The sequence below is a fragment of the Balaenoptera acutorostrata genome, chromosome 10, assembly GCF_949987535.1.
Source record: "Balaenoptera acutorostrata chromosome 10, mBalAcu1.1, whole genome shotgun sequence".
Classification (NCBI taxonomy): Eukaryota; Metazoa; Chordata; class Mammalia; order Artiodactyla; family Balaenopteridae; genus Balaenoptera; species Balaenoptera acutorostrata.
The window spans coordinates 73,336,557-73,360,971 of record NC_080073.1 but is presented as its reverse complement, the minus strand read 5'-3'; the positions used below and the strand labels follow the sequence as shown (position 1 = coordinate 73,360,971).

The following is a 24,415-nucleotide window of genomic DNA, read 5'->3' as shown; positions in this document are numbered from 1 at the left end:
CTTGTTATAAAGCTACAGTGAGTAGTCAAGATGGGGTGATATTGGTAAAAGGATAGACACATAGATCAATGGAACAGAATAGACAGTCAAGAAGTAGACCTACATGTCAAGTGATTTTCAATAAAGATACTAAGGCAATTGAATGGAGAAAGGGTAGTCTTCTAAACGACTGAGAAGGCTGGTACGGGCAGGACAGTGGGCTGTCCTCTTGGAGGTCTGGGATCCTCAGCACCCCGCTGCTGGGCTGCAGTCGTGGCTCCTCCTCTCCTCTCCTCCCCCACCCCACTCCCCCTCCTTGAATCATAAAGCCAGATCCCAGTCCTGATGATTGCTCAACCTCCAGGAGCCAGTTCCTGTGGGCAGCGCCTGACGAGCCTGACCCTCTCCTTTCTGCAGTTCAAGGGAAAGACGAGATCTTGCACAAGGCACCCTGCGTCTGTCCTCCACAAGAGAAGGGTGACATGGAGCCTCTTGGGCTGCTCATCTTGCTCTTTGTCACAGGTAGGATACCCTCCCTTCGCTGCCTTCTTTCCCTCTCCTTCCTTGAGTATATGGCAAGTGGGTGGGTGGGTAGGGAGCACTGAGCCAAAGTGTGAAGATGGCTGAAATTCTCGGCATGTCCTGCACCCCCTCTTCTCACTGTGCCCCATATTCTTCATCATCTCCCTCTCTCCCCAGCATCAGATTCTTCATGTACGTGGAAGTGTCAGAGGCTGGTGGATTCGGACACCTAGAAAGGGAAGGAGTTCTGATGGTGGCATCTCAGGCACTAGCTAGTAGTTGGGGGAAGTTTTTGGGGGCACTGGTAAGAGCCCCTAAAATTATGAACCACTTAACTAGCCCCAGAAGAGTAGCAGCGTGGGAGGGAGAAAAGAACCTGGTACTGGTAATCTGCATCTTCGGGGTGCCCCTCCGTCCTCCTGTCCTCAGCCCTGGATGGGAGGTGAAGGGGCTGAAGATTTTGTGATTGAGCTGGGGGGATTGGCACCCTAGATTCTTGCACATGACGGCCTTTTCTCGTTGGGGAAGGGTGCCTCTTGCTCCCCGAGAGCAATAGGCATACCTGGGTGAGAGGAGAGACTGTTCCAATGGAGCTGGAGCTTCTTGGCTGGAGGTGGAGTAGGGGAAGAGGGATGCGTTGGCCTGCCCAAAGGCAGAGGGATGGACTGGGGAGTATGGAGGGGGCACTGCTCACCAGGTCTCTCTGGTTCCAAAAGACAGGCCACCAGCTCCCCAATCCTTTTTACAAGTTTCTGTCACCATGTGGTTGAAGATGTGGTTGAAGAGAGGGGAGGCTGAGGCAGAGGGCGCTGGGTGATTCTCTTATAGCCCCTGCCCTGGCAATAGACTGGCAGTCTAAGCCCACCCCAAGGAGGGTCCCTAAAATAGCAGCCTCATGTCTCTCCCAAAATAGTTCTGAGACGCATCCCTCCTGAAAGGGGAACAAAGACACAGAAATAGGGAAGCTGGAAGCTAAAGGTCAGAAAGAGGAGAATGCAGTGCTGGTATGAGCGTGGGCAGCTGCAAAGTAAGCAAGGATGGCGGGCGTGGGGAGGGGGTGCCCAGCCCCACGTGGGAGCAGCCCCAGGCCTGAGAGGGCCACTGTCCCTGCTCTCTTGAGATGGAGGGGCAGAGGGGAGGGCTTGATTTCATGTGACAGGAAGAACATGAGCGGACTAGGACTGGAGGGAACTTCAAGACCAAATGTCTCTGGAAATAGGCCCAGAGAGGGTCAGTTATTTCTCTAAAGATGTCCAGCAAGTCCAATGGTGATAAAGCCAGATCCAGGACCCGGGTTTCCTGGTTTCCAGCTTCCTGTAAACACATACCTGGGTTATGCCGCCTTCTCCCAACTTGTGTAAAGACCTGAGTTCCTTAAGTGCGGGATTTCTGTCTCTTCTGTTCATTGAACATAGTAGGTGTTCAATAAACACTTGGTAAGTGAATGAATGTCTCCTCCCCAGAGCTGTCCCGAGCCCACAACACCACGGTGTTCCAGGGCACGGCAGGCCGGTCCCTGAGGGTCTCCTGCCCCTACAACTTCTTGAAGCACTGGGGGAGACGCAAAGCCTGGTGCCGCCAGCTGGGTGAAGAGGGCCTGTGCCAGCAGGTGGTCAGCACTCACCCCTCGTGGCTGCTGTCCTTCCTGAAGAGGCGCAATGGGAGCACGGCCATCATGGACGATGCCCTGGGTGGCACACTCACCATTACGCTGCGGAATCTTCAAGCCCACGACGCTGGCCTCTATCAGTGCCAGAGTCTCCATGGTAGTGAGGCCGACACCCTCAGGAAGGTCCTGGTGGAGGTGCTGGCTGGTGAGTGGGCAGCTGACTGCACCCTGGCCTGCCCTTGGGCCTGGGGTCGTCTTTAGTGTCTGAGCACAGGACCACCCTCAGGGCTTTCGGGGACCCTGGGAAATCCCACAGTGTGGATCTTGTCCCTTCCCACCCCACAACTCAGGGTCAACTCAGGGTCACTGCGGATGGTTGTGCAGGTTGCTAACTGCACAAGGGGGTCACAATCCAGCCCTGCTGTCTCTCTCCAGGCTGTTCTCGCTGGTGGAGGACTGCATCTCTTGCAGGAAGGGTACAGTTCTCTAATTTGCACAAGGCACCTTATGAGCTAGTTGTGGTCCTGCTTCCCCCAAACAGCTTTATCCATTTGGCATCTGGTTAGGATGTGAGCACTGAGGTGGTCCTTAAGGAGTAGGAGGACATTCATCTATTCCTTCACCCAACCACCCAACGGACCTACCAACATAGATTAAGCACCAACCTGGTACAGAGAAACAACCCTAGAAAGGAACACTGCTGTGACCCTGGGCAACGTGCTTCTCCTCTCTGGGCCTCCATTTCCCCATCTTTAAATGGAGGTGGCGGTGCCTGTGCTGCTGACCCCACAGGGCTCCCATGAGACACAAATGACATGACAGAGTTAAAAGTGCTTCGGGTCAGTGACAGCCGTTGCCCCAGCCTCCTGCTGCTAACTGCTTGGGATCCTCATTTCAGGCTTGACTAGGTGAGACGGGCAGTGGTGGGGTTCTTCTCATCCCTGAGCTTGCACAGGGGATGCCCTTCAGGAAAGCTTTCTGTCTGTGTCTCCAGAACGTGGTTGTGTCCCAAAGGAGAACAAATCTGAGGTTACGTATCCCTTTTCTGACTTTCCCCTTGTCCAACTCCTCTCCCCAACATGGCCCCTTATCATGGAAATGAAGGTTGAAAGTAACATTCGTCTAAGGTGGGGAGGGGAGGGTACACTGCCTGCCTTAGACCTCAAACCCTACCTCCATGGGAGTAGGAGGTGAGGACACACAGATTTTCAGCCCTATCAGGGTCTAAGGCTCAGCTGACTCCCAAGAGGATAGCAGGAAAAGAATAACAACAACAACAACAATAACAATAATCCACAGCTGGTATAGGCAGCTTGACTGTTCACACCGGACTTTCAAAAACACCCATTATTTCGTTTGATCTTCCCAAAGACCCTGTGTGATGGGAGGGTGGGAGTTGCAGTTACTGAGCTCCTGTGAGGGGATGGGTACTACACAGGATGCTCTCACTGTATCCTGCAACACTATTATTAAGAAGGTGTTTCTAATTGCTCCACTTTACAGGTGAGGAAACTGAGGCTCAGAGCGGTTAACAACTTGATCCACACAGGGCCATGTCCCAGAGAGCTTCACCCCACCCAGAGAGGTTCTCCCCACTGTGGCATCAAGGAGGGGGGCTAGAAGCTCACAGGCTCTGTCTCCCACAGACCCCCTTGATTACCAGGACCCTGGAGATCTCTGGATCCCTGAGGAGTCCAAGAGCTTTGAGGATGCCCACGTGGAGCACAGCATCTCCAGGTACAGTGACAAGTCTTTCCTAAAATCCCTGGGCAGACCTCCACCCTGCAGAGCCAAGGCACGGGGTGGCAGCTGGGGGGCGGCATGTGCCAGAAGTACAAATTCCAAGGCAATTAGAACACTAAAGTGTCTGCATATGATCTTGTCTAAACACCCCTCCAACCAGCCAGTGTGTGTTGGTATGACTGTGCCAGTTGTTAAAATACTGCAAAACTCCCCTAACAGTTTGTAAGTAGCTGCTGCTCCAAGACTCCTGAATGGTCAGCCTCCCACCCCCTCCCCTGGCAGCCCTCAGACATCTCCACAATTCAGCAACAATGAAAGTTTTAGTATTTTAGTACAAAACTGGTACCCTCAGACCCCTGCTTCCCTGATGGGACCAGAATCAGTTCCGACTGGTTCTTGACTGGTGTTTAAACACTGTTAGTATAACCATGAAGTGCACATGTGCATGCGGATTCACACACACACACACACACCATACCACACCATCATGCAGAAAACTGCTCAGCAAGGGAGGTAATTGTTTAAAAGCAGTCAGCAGGCAGATCCATGCCTGGAACTCAGGTCTCCTGACTACAGGCTCCCCCAAGCCCCGCAAAGCCTCATCCAGGGATGGTGCTGGATGGGGAGATATCCTCAGCCCCCGGACCTCCTGGTGTCTCCCCATTCCTTCTATGAGGGCAGATTCCAGTCTGTGGGTCCCCTCATGGCCTCCCACATGTCCTTTTTTTCTCCAAGGAAACTTTCTGAAGAGGAGAGCCCCTTCCCACCCATTTCCATCCTTTTCCTCCTGGCCTGCATCTTTCTCAGCAAGCTTCTAGCAGCCAGCGCTCTCTGGGCTGCAGCCTGGCATGGGCAGAAACGGAGGACACCCCATGCCAGTGGGCTGGACTGTGGCCATGACCCAGGTTATCAGCTCCAAACCTTGACAGGTGAGCTTGGAGAGCACGGTGGCGGCTGGGGGCTGGTGAGGTGGGGCTGAGAGGGGCCGAGTGAGTACTCTCTCTGTTGCAGAGCTGATAGACACGTGAGAGGAGGACCCACGGTGGAGGAGAGGCCCGGGAGAGGTCTGCACGGACCACCCCAGCCTGCTGCACACCTGCCCCTTGGCCACCAAGTCTCCTGGTTCTGCTTTCGCAAAAGGCCACTCTGCCTGTACCCTGCTTCTCCTGGCCCCTGGAAGCAGGGATTTGTGCGTGTGCATGTGTGTGTGTGTGCGTGTGCGTGTGTGCATGGGAGGTGGGAAGGACGTCTACCAACTTCTGGACATTGGACATTAAACACTCTCACAAATAAATCCAAGACTTCATGTTTAACTGATGGTTTAGGGCGTCATGAAGGTCTTCTCTTTTGCTACAGGGCTAGGAGAGTGAATTCAGATGAGGAAAAGATAAAAGGTCTGGCTCCTTGGGGCCTAGGGTCTTAGGATATCATGTCCCTCCATTCCCACAGGCTCCAAACTGGCCAATCTTTTTATTCTTCTCTCTCCCTCCCAGAGATCTGATTACCAAGCCCTGCCTCCTCCTGTGGAATTTCTCTAGCATCCTCTCCTCTCCTCCTCCTGCCTCCTGTCCATCAGTTCCCTAGGATTACTGCTGGGCCCCCTGCCCCAGGCCCCCTGCCTCCCTCTGCCCCCCTCAAGTCCATCCAATTCCCAGCTGACTCAAACCTCTAGCAAACCTAGAGGTTTGCTTTTATCATGTTACTCCACCTCCGGAGAAATTGCAAGGGCTTCGGTTGCAGAGTGCAGCATACCAGAGCTGGGGACTACTGGTGCAAGCCCCTTATCCTGTGGAAGGGAAACTGAGGCTCAAAAGGGAAAGGATTTACCCAAAGTCCCTCGTAGAGCCTGGAAATCCTACTTTCACTTGGCGTTCAAGGTGTCCTTCCCTCTAGCTCAATCTTACTCATTTATTTGTATATTTATTCAATAAATATTTTCTGTGCCAGGTACTAGTCTAGGCATTGGAGACACAACAGTGAACAAAACAAGCAAAGATTTCTGCCCACACAAAGCCATGTTCTAGTGGGAAGAGAGCAGACAAACACAGTAAGTCAGTCAGTCAGATGGTTAGGAGTACGGGGAGTGCAGGAGGCACGGGGGATGACGCAATTCTGAAGAGTAGTCAGAAGGCACCACTTGAGAAACACTTTGAGGAAGCAAGGGGGAAGAGTATTCGGGGTACAGGCAACAGTCACGGCAGCTCAGGGAACCTCACCTCTCTCTTCAACACACACATGCCACCTGAGGTGGAGCGAGGAGAATGGGATGGAGACTACCCTGAGGGTGGGTTGCCCCGAAGAGGAGGAAACAAGTTGGCCACATCCTCAGGTTCTCTGTCCTGGGCCTCAGAGAGGTGGAAGCCCAGGAGCCCCTCTGGCCATGGCCACACGGGGCTGCGTTGCCCCCTAAGCTGGGTGTGGGTACCTGGGGTTTTGAATCACTGGGCAAGAGCCCCTGAGGCAGCCCTGTGTTCCAGCCTCATGTCAACACATCACTCCCCTAATTGCAGTCCTGCCCCAGCCCTGCCTCACCCACTCCCTGCTTAGGCTGCTCTGCTGTCTCTGTCCCCAGCTCCAGGACTCTGGTCCAGTCTGTGTTTCCCTGGTGTCCCTGACTCAGCGGCACGTGAAACTTCCCCATCGGGTCCTGGGGCAGTCGTCTCCTTCCTGCAGACACAGGCACAGTCTAGGAGCCAAGGCTGAGCAGAGTCCAAACTGAGCCCGCTGCACCTCCCTTGCTCCTGCCCCGTCTGGGCACCGAGGGTGATGAGATGGAAGGGGAGGCTCCAGGACGTGCCTGGTCATGGAGTGCCGCTGGAACTTTCCTCCTCTTGGGAGCTCAGCCTTTTCTCCTGCCTGCTCTGCCATGTCAGAGACATCTACCCTGGGATTCAGATTGCCATCAGGATCCCCTGCCTTGGACTCTCTGCAGTGCACACTGAACAGAAGGGGTATTCCAATTTCAAGTTTGCCTCCTACTAAGAAGACGTAAGCAAATTCCTTAACTCCTCTGAGCCTCAGGGTCCTCGCATGTAAAAACAAACAAAAAACCCAACACCAAACCAAAACAAAACAACCCTACTTTGGTGGGTATTTATGCGATTGAAAGGAATAACATTAAAGTCCTGGCCAGATGTCTGGCACATAGTAGGTCCTGGATAAGCACAAGCTTCCTTCCTCTTCTCTAATGCCCAGTGATAGGACACCTCCCTGGATCCTGGCCACCTCTGTCCTAGGCACCCAGCAGGGACTGTATCTGTTTTAGGCACTCAGTAAATATTGAAGAGAGGTCTCCTCCTCACACAACACTCCCACATGGCTTGTTACTGTGAAAATAATTCTCTTGTAAGGAAATCAAAGAAAGCCTGATACATATTGGCAGGACAGATATACGTACTTCCATAATACTCACTGGGGAGACCCATTTGTCCAGTTAGCCAGAGACTCTGCCAGTGTTAGCACTGAAAATCCTGTCTCCCGGAAAGACCCCCAGTGCCAGGTAAACAGGGATAGCTGGTCACCCTATCACCATGTCCATGAGGCTCAGCTTAACACACAAGCCGGCTTTCTCAGGCTCCTGCTCCCAGTTTCCCATTCTCAACTCCCTTGCTCCTGGAGGAAGGAGAGAGGCAGAGAGAGGGGAGGAGGAGAGAAAAGAGGACAGAGGAAGGAGGGAGGGTGGCTTTTTCATGCCCCTTTCCAGGTGTGACCATCTAGGTCAGAGCAGTGTATCCTCCCAGCCATCCCCACCTTGACTGTTCCTGTCTCTCTGAGCACTGGTGCTCCCCCGGTGTCAGCAGGTTTATTACTCACATTCCATGCAGGATCCCCAAACCCCAGTTCTGCACAAGGTGACGTGAATGAGGGCCAGATGTTCCCTGTGCAGGGAGTGGGTTTGTGCCATAGGACAGGAACCCCAAATTATGAGACTTGGAGCTTATATAGAACATCTGGCACGTTGGCCCTTCTTCCTCTCTGGAGAGGGAGAGAGAGAGAGAGAGAGAGAGAGAGAGATATCTTTACTCTGGAACATGAACTAATCTTCTCCAGGGAGGGAGGGGAAGGATGGAAGCAAATCTCTCTGGAGCTGACACACTGTCTCTAACTCCCAAGGCAAGTTTGCTCTTCAATCGACCTGGAACAAAGCTTGGTTAGTGCCCTTTCCTGGGAAGGCCCGAAAATGTTCATAGAGAACTGTCTCCTAACAGAGAGGATAATGCATTCATGAAACAAAAATAATATGCTATAAATAAGAAATGCTTGGAGAATAAAAAATCTTGTAAATTAAAAGCACTAAGGGATAAAAATCTGAAGGACAAGGAGAGAAGGGATGGAAGAAAAAGATGAGGATATCTTCTAGGAATCAGAACAAAAAAGATGGAAACTGAGAGAGAAAAGCTATGAAGATGAGATGAATACATGAGGGTCAATATCCAACTAATTATCAAAGCAATAATGCAAATCCTAGAACTGGAGCACGTGGTCCACACTCAAAGTGTCTAGGGAGCGCCCATCTGAGGGAATGAAGACAGGCCAGCCCAGGGCGCACCATCAAGGTGGGGCTTCCTGGATGATCTCCTGAGAGCTTGGGTGGGGCACTCACACAGAATTTAAAATCAAGATGGCCTCGGGCCATGAGAAGGACACTTTACGTCCCTCCTTCACAGCTCTGCATCATCGGATTCTATATTTGGAATACCCTGAAGATCATCTTCTCCCTTTCTCTAATGCTCTCTGGTTGTCACAATCCTCCTCCCCCTCTTCATTCCTTACAGGGTGCGGGGTGGGGGGGGGCGGGGGCAGGCTCCTAGCCTTCTGTTTTTCCTTGGGCCTTCTCACCCTACCTTGCCCATTCCTACCCTCAGGGATAGTTCCTGAGCACTGAACCAACCAGGGCTTGGAAGAGCTCCTTCTCCCCACCCATGGAGGGGCCCACCAGTGCCTGCTTCCCACCCCATGGTCACTGAGAACCCCACGTGACTGTCTGAGGCAAAAGTTTCCTGCCCCCAGGGGAATGCTGTGTCAGTGCCCAGGCAAGCCCCAGAGCTGACATCTCCCTGCCCAGCCATGGGCCCCAACCTGCTCCTGCTGCTGTTCCTGGGACTAGCAGGTAAGGTTCAGAAGGAGCTGCACTCTGGGCCCCATATACCCCACTCCATGCCCAGGAATAACTGGCATTACCATGGCAACAATAACATGTAGGCCCAGAAGGTGGACCTCTAGATCCCTGTGCCCCTACGCAATGGGTGGACCAGGAGGTGCCCTGTCCAACATCCCTGCAACTTTCCTTCCCTAGGCCAGGGCTCGGCTGGCAGCCTCCCTGAGGTGCTGCAGGCGCCTGTGGGGAGCTCCATCCTGGTGCAGTGCCACTACCGACTCCAGGATGTTAAGGCTCGAAAGGTGTGGTGCCGGTTCCTGCCAGAGGGATGCCAGCCCTTGGTGTCGTCAGCTGTAGAACGCAGGGCCCCAGCCAGCAGCCGCGTATTTCTCACTGACCTGGGGGGTGGCCTGCTCCAGGTGGAGATGGTTACCCTACAGGAGGAGGATGCCGGAGAGTACGGCTGCGTGGTAGAGGGAATCTCAGGGCCCCAGACTGTGCACAGAATCAGTCTGGATGTGCTCCCTGCAGGTGAGTTATCCCAGCCTGGCCACCACCGCTCTAACCTGCCTTCCTGCCCCACCAGCTGCTCTTGGGTCCTTGGTGGGTAGGGGCCCTTGTGGGGGAGGAATTGGGAGCAGATATCCTTTTGACAGCTCTGCAGGGAACGGAAACCAAACTGGGTGAGAAGTCTGAGATAAACCAGCCACATAGCAGTCCCCTTTCCCCTCCCGCACAAGTGGGTCTCCCCACAGGAAGGCAAATTCTCTTTCCCCACTCAGGGCCTTGGCCTCCTTGTCCAGCATTTTCAACATACTTGATGCTATTATTTTGCTTAGAAATGTTTTAAACAAAGTTTTAATTCAGACATATCAACTGGAATTAATTTTTTTACATCTTCCAGGTTTTTATTGCTGTAATAACAAGTCTGATGGCTTAAAAACTACTGAATTTATATCTAATTTAATTTTATAAGTCTTCCCTGAGCATCTAGTATGTGCCTCACCTACAGGCAGGATACATTCAATGCCTGAATTCCTTCAACTCATTCAGTTTTAAAAACAGAAAAAAGTGTCAGCAATAGTTAATATTATAGGGTTGAGAATAGTTAATATTCTCAATCCTATTTTCAGTATAGAAACTATTTTCACAGGTTTCATTTTCACAGCCTATAACTTTCTCATGTCTAAATATTTATTGAAAGTACATTTTAAAGTATTAAATCTTTTCCAGAAAAATAGGGTAAAATAAAAAATGTTCTGTCGGGAACATGGTCAGCTACCTGAGGAAGCAGAAACTGTCCTACCTAGCACTTATGGATGCTGACATTTTTTTCATTTTCAGGTCTTCCTTTTTCAAGTAATTTGTGCCAAATGCCCAAAATAATGAAATTAAGAAATGCATTTTTCCTTCTGTCAGTTTTTTCTCCATCTTTTAATTACGAGGATGGACTAAGCTGTCGTTAGAATCCCTCTTGAGTCCACAATTATTATTTATATTATAAATATACTTCTGTTAACCCTAGTCATCCTTTGTTCTCCTTCTTCCTTGACACTAAGGTTTAGTAACTCAAAGTTAGAGCTCCCTAAATGGCAAGTGTGACAAGACAATGCACTGGGAATAGGTGGCAGGGAGACAGGTAGCTGCAGTGGGGCAGGTGCTGGGGACCGCAACAGCTGTAGAGGATGGATGTTCAGGCAGGCAGGTAGAGCACAGTATCCAGGGAGGATGTGGGTGATTTAAAAAACTCCAGGAGATCAGGACATATACAGCAAGATTGGGGCCATAGCATCTCCAGTTCCTGGATTGGAATGGGTTGGGTAGTGGGAATGGTGAATCTCTAAGAACACGGCAAGACTCTCCTCTCAGAGGGTCTAGAAGGACTGCCCGGGTTCCCAAGGCAGATCCTCAGGCCCAGAGAAACCAACCCTGAGTCCCACAGACAGAAGTAGAGCATGTTGTTGGGATTACAGAAACCTTGTCACAAAACTGAGTCTCAGGGTCCAAGCAAGGCTCTCAGCAAGGATCAGTTGGCATTGTGTCACATCAGGGCTGACCCTAAGTTCCTTAGCTCCTGAGTGCAGAGCTTGGGGTGGGGCTCAGCCAGCCTGCAGGGGCGGTCACAGGGTTGCAGGTATGTGGAGAGGTCTAGCAGGCTGGGCTGAGGTCCCTTTGGAGAACAAGTGATGAGAGCCAGGAGCAAGGTCTCCAATGAGATGAGTGAGGTTGGGTAGGGAAGTGGGCACAGATTACCCAGTAGGGTTTCTGCAGTCTGAGCAGCCTGGGTACAGGGGGAGCAGGTGAAGGAGAAGAAATGCAGGGGGGGAGGGTTGGGAGCTGGTGGTAAAGGGGAAAGTGAGCATATTCACAACCAGATAAAGACATAAAGAGGCCATTCCCTGACCTCCAGAATGAGAGGCCCCTAAGGAATATCCCAAGCACCCCTTCTTTGTGTTCCTTACTTGGGACTTCTCCTTCCTCAGCTCTACTCCCCCAGTCCCTCAGATCTCAACAGGCCCTTGAACCCTGCCCACAATGGGTATGTTCTCGTTAAGTATTTCCTTCTGACTCAGCTCCTGGCCTGAAAGAGGACGACGAGGAGACCCATCAGGTCAGGAGTCTGGCTGACATCTCCTCTTCAGATCCTGTAGGCAGTGCCAGCCCTTTGGATCCCAGCCGAGATAAGAAGAGGTACTGACAAGAACTGTATTTGGGAGGCTGGGAAGGGGTGGTGGTGAAGATACAGCTTGTTTAGAGCCCCAGACTAAATTGAAAAGAAACTTTATGATTCTTTCCACTCCTGGGCAATTTCTGACCAGGCAGGTAGGCAGACAGACACACATACCTCCCTATCCCAGTTCAGCACTGACCCCTTCATCCTAGATCTCCAGCCAGGATACCCTGACAGTGTGTCTCTCTGCCCTGCCTGAGTCTGTCCTCCTCATTCCATTCCAAAAATCTCTTTCTCCACCCATGGCTCACCAAGAACTGCACCTCTGTGCCACTTCTCTAGGATTCCTGGCAAGCAGCTCCCTGCCAGGTTCAGGGCTAAGCTCACCTACTCCTTTGTGTCTCTCAGCAGACCCTTGATTTGGGGTGCTGTGCTCCTGCTGGGCCTGCTGGTGATGGCAGTGGTGCTGTTTGCTGTGATGGCCAAAAGGAAAGGTAGGTAGCTGTCCACCTGCCTATCTCAGAACGGCCCCCTGGTCCTGTATCAGCCAGTCTTGCATTCAAGGCTGAGAATCTAGGTCTGCTCCCGCTACAGATGGGCTTCAGTAAGGGTCCCCAGACCCTAGAATTCCCATGGCTGAGGGGTAGAGGAGAGCAAAGAGATTCAGTGGGAGGTGGCCTGGGGAGAAACAGGAATTGGAGAGGGTGAGACAGTGGGATTGGGGACAGATGACTGGAGGAGGTGGGGGACTTTGGGAGATGGATTGAGTGTTGAGGCAGGTTGAGGGGAGCTGTGGAAGCAGTAAGTGGGTGGGGGGAGAGTTAGGGCTGGCTGGGGGTGGGGGCTGGGGAGATGGAAAACTTTGCTGATGGGAGTGGGGAAGGTGAGTATGGGCTAGAACGGAGGTTTCAAGGTTTCTGAAGGGCGTGAGGGGGGCACTGAGTCAGCACAAGAAGCAGACTGTGCTTCTGTCCTCTGTCCTGCCAGGGAACAGGCTTGCTGCCTGTGGACGATTTCAGAGCAGTGGAGTCTCAGGCTCGGTAAGAGACCTCTTCAGGCCCCCAGCCAAATTCCCCAGACCCTCCCTCTGCCACAATCACTAAGAAGTCCCAGGATGATGGGGTGGAGAAAAGACTGGGACCCAGTAGAGGTCCAAACCCTCTTCTTAAATGCTGTAAACTTGGCAACAATGGTCTCCCACCTTCCCACCTTGCTATCCACCTTCCCAGATTTGTGGAGAAACTCGGGGCTTGAAAATCTTCAAAGTGAAGCCCTCTTGCCCACTGACATACTCAGGATTGAAGAGACAGATCCAGTCTGGTCCTAGGCTTCCCATCTAAGGGAACTGGGGCAGAGGGAGGCATTTTCTCTTTGCCTGATTTGCCTGCTTTTGTTACAGGCCCCCTCCTCAGTGGTCCACCACATCAGTGACTCTGGACTGGCTGTTGACGTGCCATCAGGTGTACCATATGTTAGGCTCGACTCGCCACCTTCCTTTGACAATAACACCTACACCAACCTTCCTCTTGATTCCCTGTCAGGGAAACACCCACCCCCAGCCCCATCCTGTTTGCCCCCTCTGCCTCCTAAGGCTGAGATCTGCTCCAAGCCTGTGACATACGCCACAGTCATCTTCCCTGGAGGGGACAAGAGTGGAGGAGCCTCCTTCGAGCCAGCCCAGGATCCACCTAATAGCGAGATTCCACCCAGCTAAGCTGTTCACCATCCTGTAAACTCACAGAGATCATCCCCAGGGTTCTGTGTAGCCACCCACGCAGCCTGTGCCCTAGATCCTTAGGATATCAGAGCAACTAGGGTCTTTAGGATCTGATCTAATATCTTGACTTTTCTCACCTGATAAGTGATACTTGGAACGAGTGAGGTGTCTGGGGAAGTTCCCCACGCTAGATCCTCTGCCATTACACCACAGGGCTAAATAAACTCTAAATGATAATATATGAGCTCTTGATGCTTGAGGGGGAAGGAAAGGGCCCAAGTTTGACTTCACATGGCCCGAAAACTGAAAAGACTGGTCCAGAGTTTGTGTTGTATGATCTCCTGCCTGTTCTGCTAGCGGGGAAGTGGTTTCCCTCCCTGGTCAGAATACTGCACACAATTTGAATTAAGGGGCATCAAGAAGACCTCTTCAAAAGTATTTTGTGTCTTTATCAGGATACCTGAAAGTATAGAGTCATTTTCTTGAGTCTAGAAATCTCTTCTGCTTTCTGCTCTATACCTTGTAAACAAGTGACATCTTATGATGTAACAACATATGGTGGGAGAAGGGGGATAATAATTAGTTAAAGGAGATTCAGGACAGATGGGGTATGAGAGATGGAGTTGGAAAGAAACAGGAGTAAGATCAGAAACTGAAATAGATACCAAGCTTATTCCTTGGCAGGACAAAGGATTTTCAAGCACCAGGAAATAAAAGAACTTTGCAGACATCAGTTTTACCAGAGCTGGCTCTTTCTCAACTGGGTGATCATCTGGTAGTTCTGTTCCCTTTGGCCTGAACTCTGAGCCTGGGACGAGTCCAGTGGAAAAAGGGCATGGGGGTGAGGGGAGGAGGAATAAATGGTAAGGGTATGGCCATGGTTAAGTGTAAATGAAAGCTAGTCCAGGCTGGGGATAGGAGGCCCTTTAAGGTTTCTGCCATGATTTCTTCTCAACTGTTCAGTTTGAAAATATTTGCCCATACTGAGATGAGAGACTTAAATGGAGAAGATGAGGTGCTCAGGAACCCAGTCTTTTATAATCATGGAGAACTAAGCAAAAAGAGGTTTTCGCCATCTGGACCATCTGGAAGGGCCCTAAGCTTGGTCTAGGTATCTGAGGAGAAGGAACAGGCAGGGACTGTGTAAGTCTAGTGATGCTATTTTCAGGAAGCTCTGGCAGGATGTTTTGAGCTTCCTCTGATAGAGTCTCAGCCTGTGACAGAACCTAAATTTAGGGAGGCAGGAGCTGCCTACCGATCAACTAAGCCCTCATTTCCCCTGGCTAGGATGACTGGGGACTTGCCTGGTGGGAAGGCAAGGTGGGGGCGGGGGAGGGCAGGAGAATGTGGGGGAAGGGCAGAATAGGTCTAAAAAGTACCCCTCTGGGAGAAACTTACCCTGGTCTGAATGTAGTTTGAACTTTTTAGAATGTGACAGAAGTAAAGGTATATTTAACAATACGAAAGAAAATACTAAGATAATCAATTGCCTGGTAGAGAAGAGGGAAGGAGAAATATATTAATTCCATCATTGCTTTGGTTGGTATTCATAGACTTCCAACCAGAGTCATAGGTATAAAAGTAACTTCTAAGATGAGAATACTAAACTAAATTTCATTATAAGAAACACAAAAACAAAGCAAAGAAAATGCAGGTGACATGGTGAGATGACTGCTTCATATCAGAACCTTTGGAATTCAGTTAAAGAAGTTCTCAGAGGAAAATTCACACCCTTAACAAGAATTAAGCATCTTACTCAAATAGCTAGTTAATTTTAAAGGAGAAAAATGACATAACTAATACATAAATAAAAGAATTTATTCTTTGAAGTAAAATGAAATAACAAAGTGTTAGCTAACTTTACTCAAGAAGATGAATGAAATAAATGAGAAGGGGGAAATCATCACGGATATAAACACAAGGAAAAAAAATAACAAGATTATTTTGTGCTGGTGGTGGTGGTAGAGTGGGAATGACTGTAAAGGGGCCTGAAAGAACTTTTGGGGGTGATTAAATGTTCTGTATCATGTTTGTGGTAGTGGTTACATGGGTGTATACATTTGTCAAAACTCATCATTTAAATAGGTGTACTTTACTGCATGTAAATTATATTTTGATAAAATTTATTTTAAAAAATACTTGAAAGGCCATTGGGGAATAGTTAAAATAATCTTACAGGAAAAAAATCTTTAAAGTATTACACAAAACTCAGCAGCCATAAAAGAATTCATAGATACATTAAAACTGACACATTAGGATAAATTAAAAAAAGACTGATACTTTTCCCTTTATGACAAAAATACCATAAACAAAAGTCAAAACAGAAAATGAAGAAAAATTTTGCAGCTCATACAAAGGCAGATGGCTCATTTCCCTAATCCCTACAAATCAACTAGCAAACAAATACTTAATAGAATACAGTCACAGGATACATACCTATAGCTCACACAAAAAGAAATATAAACATAATAAAGATGTTTAACTTCATCTAAGGGAAATACAAATTAAAAGTACATTGAGGGCTTCCCTGGTGGCGCAGAGGTTGAGAATCTGCCTGCCAATGCAGGGGACACGGGTTTGAGCCCTGGTCTGGGAAGATCCCACATGCCGTGGAGCAACTAGGCCCGTGAGCCACAACTACTGAGCCTGCGAGTCTGGAGCCTGTGCTCCGCAACAAGAGAGGCCGCAATAGTGAGAGGCCCGCGCACCACGATGAAGAGTGGCCCCCGCTTGCCACAACTAGAGAAAGCCCTCGCACAGAAATGAAGACCCAACACAGCCAAAAATAAATAAATAAATAAATTAATAAATTAAAAAAAAAAAAAAAGTACATTGAGAGTGATTTTAAAAGAAAGTGGTTAGAGAAATCTGAAAATTCTCTCCTCCATAAAAGAAACAAGAAAACGGGCAAAAACAGAATTAACTTTTTCAGAACTCTGGAAATTAACCAATGGCTTGCATCAATCCAAGGAGTATTTACTCAAGAAAAATGGCTTTCCCCTGCCCCTATTTGATTTAAAAGACAACTTCATTAAGCAATAATTATATACTTGTGTTGATGGGTACACCATTTATTAAGATGTAACTTTTATGACAATAACAATATGAAGAAGGGGGGAGGGAATGGGGCTATATAGTATCAGTTTTTGTATATTATTGAAATTAAGTTGGTATTAATCTGAACTAGATTGTTTTAAATTAAAATGTTAACTGTAATCCCTACAGCAAGAAAATAACACAAATTATATAGTAAAAGAGATGACAAGGGAATTAAACTTAACTCATTTAATATAACAAAAGACAGTGAAGGAATAGAGGAGAAAAAAAGACATAAGACAAGTAGAAAACAAATAACAAGATGGAAGACATAAATCTTACCTTACCAGTAATTATACTGAATGCAAATAGATTAAACATTCCAATTAAAAGGCAGAGATTGGCAGAATGGATTAAAAAACACATGATCCAACTATATGCTGTCTCAAGGAGACAAACTTTAGATTGAAAAACACAAGTTGGCTGAAAGTAAAAGAATGGAAAAACATAAATCATGCAAACTAGCTATAAAGCACTGGAGTAGCTATACTAATATCAGACAAAATAGACTTTAGGACAAAAATTGTTACTAGTGATAAAGAAAGGACATTCTATAATGATAAAAGACTCAACCCATTAAGAAGATATAACAATGATAAACATATGGGTACCTAACAACGGAGTTTCAAAATACAGCAAAAACTGATAGAACTGAAGGGAGAAATAAAGAGTAATGGTTGTAGACTTCAATATTCCACTTTCAAAAATGATAGGACAAGTAGGTGGAAGATCGCAAGGAAAGAGTAGACATGAACAACACTATAAACCAACTAGACCTCACAGATACCTATAGAACACTCCACCCAACAACAGCAGAATACACATTCTTCTCAAGTATACATGTAACAGTCTCCAGGACAGACCATATATTTAACCATAATCAAGTCTAAATAAATTTAAAAGGATTGAAATCATACAAAGTATGTTTTCTGACCATAATGGTATGAAATTAGAAGTCAATAACAGAAGTAAATTTCGGAAACTCACAAATACGTGGAAATTAAACAACTCACTCCTAAATAACAAACAGGAAAAAGAAATCACAAGAGAAATTAGAAATACTTTGAAATGAATGAAAATAATTTCACAACATACCAAAACTTAGGTGATTCAGCAAAGTCAGTGCTTAGAGGGAAATTTATAGCAGTAAATACCTATATTAAAAAAAAAAAAAAAAAAGAAGAAAGATCTCAAATTAACAACCTAACTTTCCACCTGAAGAAACTAGAAACAGAAGAGCAAACTAAACTCAAAGCAAGTAGAAGGAAGGAAATAATAAAAATTAGAGCAGAAATAAATGAAATAGAGAACAGAAAAACAATAGAAAAAAATCAGCAAAACCAAGAGTTGTTCTTTGACCAGATCAACAAAATTTACAAACCTTAGCTAGACTGGACAAGAAACAAAGAGAAGACGACTCAAATTACTAAATCAGGAATGAAAGTGGAAGGAGAACTACTGACCTTATGAAATAAAAAGGATTATAAGAAATATTATGAACAACTGTATACCAACAAATTAGGTAACTTAGATGAAATGGACAAATTCCTAGAAAGACACAAACTACTGACACTGACTTAGGAAGAAATAGAAAATCTGAATAGACGTATACCAAGTAAAGAGGTTTAATTAGTAATCAAAAAACTTCCCAAAAGAGAAGCCCATGCCCAGATGGCTTCACTGGTGAGTTCTACCAAACACTGAAAGAATTTTAAAACCAATCCTTCACAAACTCTTCCAAAAAACAGAAGAGGAAGGAATACTTCCCAACTCATTCTATGAGGCCAGTTTTACTTTGATACAAAAACCAGACAAAGAGATCACAAGAAAACTACAGATCAACATTCCTTATGAATGTAGGTGCAAAAATCTTCAACAAAACACTAGCGCATAGGACCTAGGAACAAATAGAAAGGATTATACACCATGACAAAGCGAGATTTATTCTAGGAATGCAAGGTGGGCTCTACATTTGAAAATCAATATGATACACCATATTAATAGAAAAAAACCCCCAAACCACATGATCACTTCAACGGGTGACGGAAAAAGCATTTGACAAAACCCAACACTCTATCATGATAAAAACATGCAACAAACTAGGAATAGTATGGGATTTCGTCAACCTGATAAAGAACATCTATAAAAAATTCACAGCTAACATCATACTTAAAGGTAAAAAACTAAAACTTTTCCCCTATAGTTGAGAACAAGACAAGCATGTCCACTCTTGTCACTGTTATTCAACATTGTACTGTAGGATCTAGCAAGTGCATTTAGGCAAGAAAAAGAAATAAAAGGCATCCAGATTGGAAAGAAAGAAGTAACATTATCTCTATTCGCAGATAACATGATCTTGTATATAGAAAATGCTAAGGAGTGCACCCAAACCAAAAAAACTTAGAGCTAACAAATGAATTCAGCAAAGTTTCAGGATACAAAACCAATATGCAAAAAAAAGTTTTATTTCTATACCTTAGCAATGAACAACCCAAAATGAAATTAAGAAAACAATTCCATTTATAATAGTACCAAGAATAATAAAATTATTTAGGTATAAACTTAACAAAAGAGGTGTAGGACTTGTGCATTAAAAACTACAAAACATCACTGAAAGAAATTAAAGAAGACCTACATATATGGAAAAGATATACCACTTTCATGGATCAGAAAACTTAATATTGCTAAGACAGCAATTCTCTGCAAATTGATTTATAGATTCAACATAATCTCTATCAAAATTACAGCTCTCCTTTTTTGTGGAAACTGTGGAAAATGACAAGCTGATCTAAAAGTCATATGGAAATGCAAGGGACCCAGAATAGCCAAAACAATCTTGAAAATGAATAATAAAGTTGGAAGACTCACACCTCCTGATTTTAAAACTTACTACAAAGCTGCAATAATCAGGACTGTGTGTACTGGCATAAGGATAGACACATAGGCCAACGGAATAAAATTGAGAGTTCAGAAATAAACCCATACATCTAATAAAACCATACATCAACAAGAGTGTTCAGTCATTTAAATAGGGGAAAGAATAGTCTTTTCAATAAGTGGTGCTGAGAAAGTGTATATCCACATGCAAAAGAATGAATTTGGAAACTTACCATTCATTATATGCAAAAATTAACTCAAAATAATCAAAGACCTAAATAAAAGCTAAAACTATAAAACTCTTAGAAGAGAACAGAGAAAAAAAATCTTTGTGGCCTAAGATTGGCAATGGTTTCTAAGATATGATACCAAAGCACAAGCAACCAAAAAACAAAAACAAAACAGATAAACTGGACTTCATCAAAACAAAACACTTTTGTGCTGCAAAACAGTACCATCATGAATGTGAAAAGACAATTTACAGAATGAGAGAAAATATTTGTAAATCAAATCTGATAAGGGTCTAGTATCCGGAATATATAAAAAACTCTTCAAGCTCAACAAAAAGGCAAATATTCCAACAACAAATGGACAGAGGATTTGAATAGACATTTCTCCAAGAAGATATACAAGTGGCCAATAAGCTCATAAAAAAATGATCAACATCATTAGTCATTAAGGAAATGCAAATCAACACCACAATGAGATACCACTTCACAATCACTAGAATGGCTATAATCAAAAAAACGAATAATAACAATTGTTTGTGAAGATGTGAAAAACTGGAATCCTTACACATTGCTGGTGGGAATGTAAATGGTACAGCAACTTTGGAGAACAATTTGACAGTTCCTTAAAGAGCTAAACAGAGAGTTTCTGTATGATCCAACAATTCCCTTCCTAGGTATATACTGAAGAGAACTGAAAACATATGTTCATACAAAAACCTGTACACAAATGTTTATTGTAGCATTATTCATAATAACCAAAAAGTGGAAACAACCGAAATATCCATTAGCTCATAAATGGATAAACAAAATGTGGCATATCCATAAAAAGGAGTGTTATTCAGCCACAAAAAGGAATTCTACAACATGGAAGAACCTTGAAAAGATTATGTTAATGGATCTCACCTTATTATATAAGATGGAATCAGTTCATCTCAAAGCCTCCCTGGCATCCGGTCTAGCTCTGATTCTAATTTCTGCCATAGTTGCATTCATGACTGTTAAAGAGTTAAGAAAGATCTAAGTTTCATGCTTTAGAAACACAGGCTTTTATTTTGACAAAGATACAGATAAAGGCTAGCATATTTAATATGTATACTATACAGTATCTTAAAAAGGAGACTTGGGGGCATATCTTTGTATTACATGTAATGAAAGAATCATGGTCCCTTCAGATGATTTTTGTTTGTTTTAACATATACATTCTTGAATTTCTTCTTCATCTTTATTCTCCTTGACATCAGCCACTCTGACAAATCCTGAAAATAGGAACATAAAGAGTAATACAAAGAATTTCCTCAGCAATTACAAATTTAACTCATGGCCTGGAATAGGAGGAGATTTGCTGGGCCCTAAAGCAAGAAACTATATTCTTTCCTCTCTTTTACTTGCCCATATCTTATCATTTACCTTCACAGACATTACATTGTGGTTTCTAAGGCCTTCTTTCTCCCTTAGTGACCATCCAGCTACTCCAAGGGAACAATCTATTTGTTTAAGCTGGGACCAAGGAGGAAATTCCTATGCCTAAGGGTTATAGATGCTGAAACAAAGGGCCAAGAGAGGCTCTTACACTGTTGAACAATATAAGGGGTCTCTGTCTAGGCTGGGTCCAGCACTGTGAGAGAAGGACAATTACCTCTGGAACAAGGACTAATCCTAATATCTGTATGTCCCTTCTTATTTGGAGGTACAGTCTTTGACTCCTTGTGAGTAAGAATCTGAGACTGTTCTTTATGTCTCTCAGACAAGGGTTCCAGGAAGGAATGCTTACTCTGCAAATTTCCTTCAAAGGAGTTATTTTCCTCCAGGAATTCTCCCTCTATCCAAATCCTGGTCAAGCAGGTGTCAAAAGGTCTGATGATGTTAGTCAAGGACATGGACTCTCTCTTTCCATATCTCATTACAGAGGCTTTAAGCTCAGAGACCCACTGGTGATAGACAGGGCAGGTCACACATCGAGAGAAGAACTCCTTAAAGTACTGAAAGGAAGCGAAGGTCTATTAGCTCAGGGATTAGTACCTTCTTTCCTCCACTCCACTCCATCAGAACTTACAGCAGTCCCCACTCAGCATACTCACTCAGGGCTGGGGTAACAGAAAGGAGTAAAGTACGCCCAGATGGTAAAGTAGGCCCAGAAAGTCTGTTTTGAGATAAAGAGGAACTGGAATGTTTTAGACTCAGAAGGCAGGGATGCAGGGAGATGTGTCAAACTATAGACTGAGCCACAGTGGTCCATTGAGAAGGGCTAAGTGTTAACATTTTAATGGTACTGGGTAGTAGCTGTGCAAATCCAGAAAGTTAAGGAATCCAGTCCTGACCAAGCAAGAATATCTGGGAGGATACATGAGATAGGTGGAAAGACTTTCTAGGTGGAGTAAAAAAAGAGTTCAAGGGGGAAAAAGAGACAGAGGCAGCAAGGAGAAGAGTAAGGGAGAGATGCAGGTGGCAGAAAGAGTACCATAACTTAGGTGTTAGTTGAAGGGTAACGGAGACAGGTACCTTGAGGGTTTGGCGGGGAGTCTCTGAGGGAGTATGCGCGAAGACACCCTCTGGCATCTTCTGTAACATTAGCACATGGCACTCTAGGAATCGGACAAAGCCATGTGAACCAAATAGTGAGGCATTGGTTCTTTTCACCAACTGGCGAGCCTTGGAGAAGTGGTGCTCAAATAGCTTCCACTGTGAGTCCTGGGCAAACCTGAAAGGGAATAATCACAGCTCTCAGCTCTCTCCCCTGCTTACCAACCATGGCTCTTTCATAGAACTGTCACTTTTTTAAGGCTCTAAGATCTCCTGGACAGTCAGAATTGTGATTCTGGTAAGTGGCCAAGGCTACTAACTCACATGTAAGGAGACTTAAAAGGAAACCAATGATATTCAGCCTTGCCATGGGTTATCTTGCACTTAAATGTAACTCTAAACCAAACCCTTAATCTATAAGCCCAAACCTGTTAAGGGACAAGAAGAACCCTACAAATAAGATGGGGGGTAAATGGGAGGTGAATGGTCTTTAGAAGTGGGTTGGATGAGAGAAGCCGCCGCAATGAGAATCCCACACACTGCAATGAAGAGTAGCCCCCACTCGCTGCAACTAGAGAAAGCCCCCGCGCAGCAACGAAGACCCAACACAGCCAAAAATAAATAAATAAAATAAATAAATTTATTTAAAAAACCCAAAAACAAAGAAGTGGGTTGGAGATGTGGAACAGTCCTGCCTGGGAGGGCAAAAGGCAATAGTTTAAATGAGTTCATGGTGTCTTCAAATTTCTACCCTTTCCCACAGCCCTGAGTAACACGTTGGTACCCCACATTACCACATGGCCAGAGAGGAGTGGACCCCCAGCATGACATTGCTCTGAGAATTTAGAATGCAGCTGTGCTCATAATGTTGAATGAAATGCAGACATTCCCCAAAGGGACGACACAGCCATCCTGTGGACAGAGAAAGTAACCAAGTTAGTATAAGTTGTCCATGTAGGAAGTGGTATAGAAGGTGTGTGGTACAGGGGAGGAGACAGCACCTGAAAGGCAGACATCCCTGAAAGGCAGACATCCCTGAATCACAACGTGGTTCCTAGACCTTAAGGAACCAGAAGCCAGGAGCAGAGGCCATGCCTGAGGGACAGGCTCATGACTGCCTATGTTCCAAACCCAGGACCCCACCTGAGGTCTCAATCCCTCAGGAGTACAGCAGAGCCCGGCACAAATTTACCTTTTCCATAGAGCAGCAGATCTAAGCAAGCAGAATAGAAGCAGGCCAGGCCAAGGACATCATGACCCTGGGCAATGAGCGCCCACTGACTCTCCAGCACATGGACACACAGATCAAATCTGCCGAGAAACAGAGCCACTGGGACCAGCTAGAGAATGGGGAGGACAGTATAGGAGAGGAGGGGATCTTACACCTTCAAAGCAGCCTAATATCCCCTAAATCTCCTCTCCATAACTCTATTTATATAGAGAGCATCTGTGCCTGGGATCAGACCTGTCTCTAAGGCAACGGAAGTGGGAAAATGACTCTGGGATAATTTCCAGGGTCTTGATCAATTACCTACCTCCCTGCAGAAAAATGGGGGAAAAAAAGAATATCTGGTAGCTCAGACTCCGCATTTCTACTCCTGACCCCTCAAACTTAAGACAATGCTTCCTGGAGTGACTAGAGAAGAGACAGTCCTGGCTGTGGAGAGGGAACAGTTTCTCCCTCTCCACTCTAAGCTTCTCTGGAAGATCACACCCTCCCTTCTAAGGCAACAAATACAAAGGACAGAAAATGATCTTAATACTTTTTCTTCAGAAATGCAGATCTGAAGAGAACTGAGAGAACCAGATTCTCCAGAGCTGGTTTCTTGAGGTGTCTGCATATCTCACGAGCTTGAAAACCTAAGGAGGTTAAAGAGCATCATGTGAGGTCTAGAGGTGAACCTGGCCTCTCTAAAAGCCCTAGGCCCACCAGCGTCAGGCCCCATTACCCAGCCTGATGGAGAAGTCAAGATGGCCGAGGCAGAGCTTGGTGTAGGCCAAGGCCTGCATGAGCTGGGCTGTGGCCAACAATCCCTCCCTGGAGAACCAACATAGGCTGTTCTTCTGAATGGCCATCTGCTCACAATGCAGCCACTTCTCCTTGTCACCCATGTTCTGGGAGAACTGGGAGAGGGCCACGTAGGTAGAGACAACCTGCAGGGCAACAAACATGGGGTAAATATTCTGACTGTACAGTCAGGCTGCATCTCCATCTCGTCCCTTTCCTGCATAAGAGCCCCCTGCGTGCTTTGCTGCTCACTCAGTCAGCACTCCTGGGGGCCCCACCACTCACCTCAACTCCAGCTATGAAAACACACTCCTTCTCACCCCTACACTTCTAATTTGATCATTC

General features: G+C 46.2%; 3 protein-coding genes across 3 annotated transcripts in view; 2 read left to right on the top strand and 1 right to left on the bottom strand.

Moving 5' to 3' along the window:
- Positions 1-370: 370 nt before the first annotated feature.
- On the top strand, positions 371-5,111 carry TREM2 (triggering receptor expressed on myeloid cells 2). Its single transcript, XM_007197888.2, has 5 exons — positions 371-501; positions 1,965-2,315; positions 3,757-3,847; positions 4,589-4,782; positions 4,865-5,111. The coding sequence occupies exons 1-5, from the start codon at positions 462-464 to the stop codon at positions 4,879-4,881; spliced, it is 693 nt and encodes a 230-aa protein (XP_007197950.2). The 5' UTR covers positions 371-461; the 3' UTR covers positions 4,882-5,111.
- A 3,778-nt stretch (positions 5,112-8,889) lies between these two features.
- TREML1 (triggering receptor expressed on myeloid cells like 1) lies at positions 8,890-13,558 on the top strand. The gene is made up of 6 exons (XM_007197889.2): positions 8,890-8,963; positions 9,150-9,482; positions 11,525-11,642; positions 12,031-12,116; positions 12,610-12,662; positions 13,022-13,558. Exons 1-6 carry the CDS (start codon positions 8,921-8,923, stop codon positions 13,334-13,336), a joined length of 948 nt encoding a protein of 315 aa, XP_007197951.2. The 5' UTR covers positions 8,890-8,920; the 3' UTR covers positions 13,337-13,558.
- Positions 13,559-20,580: 7,022 nt separating this feature from the next.
- Positions 20,581-24,415, bottom strand: part of LOC103012311 (adenylate cyclase type 10-like) — a 39,271-nt gene continuing 35,436 nt past the window's right edge. Inside the window, exons 26-32 of the mRNA XM_007197890.2 lie at positions 24,012-24,216; positions 23,826-23,922; positions 23,255-23,373; positions 22,857-22,974; positions 22,042-22,240; positions 21,314-21,521; positions 20,581-20,798 (exon numbers count right to left, since the gene is read on the bottom strand). Coding sequence (XP_007197952.2) covers positions 20,731-20,798; positions 21,314-21,521; positions 22,042-22,240; positions 22,857-22,974; positions 23,255-23,373; positions 23,826-23,922; positions 24,012-24,216 — 1,014 coding nt within the window. The 3' untranslated portion in view covers positions 20,581-20,730. The remainder of the gene's footprint in view (positions 20,799-21,313; positions 21,522-22,041; positions 22,241-22,856; positions 22,975-23,254; positions 23,374-23,825; positions 23,923-24,011; positions 24,217-24,415) is intronic.

Coding starts and splice junctions, on each gene's coding strand:
- TREM2 (XM_007197888.2), top strand. CDS start 462: ATGGAGCCTCTTGGGCTGCTCATCTTGCTCTTTGTCACAG. Junction 2,316..3,756: donor CCTGGTGGAGGTGCTGGCTG/GTGAGTGGGCAG, acceptor TGTCTCCCACAG/ACCCCCTTGATTACCAGGAC. Junction 3,848..4,588: donor GTGGAGCACAGCATCTCCAG/GTACAGTGACAA, acceptor TTTTTCTCCAAG/GAAACTTTCTGAAGAGGAGA.
- TREML1 (XM_007197889.2), top strand. CDS start 8,921: ATGGGCCCCAACCTGCTCCTGCTGCTGTTCCTGGGACTAGCAG. Junction 11,643..12,030: donor CCCAGCCGAGATAAGAAGAG/GTACTGACAAGA, acceptor TGTGTCTCTCAG/CAGACCCTTGATTTGGGGTG. Junction 12,663..13,021: donor GCAGTGGAGTCTCAGGCTCG/GTAAGAGACCTC, acceptor CTTTTGTTACAG/GCCCCCTCCTCAGTGGTCCA.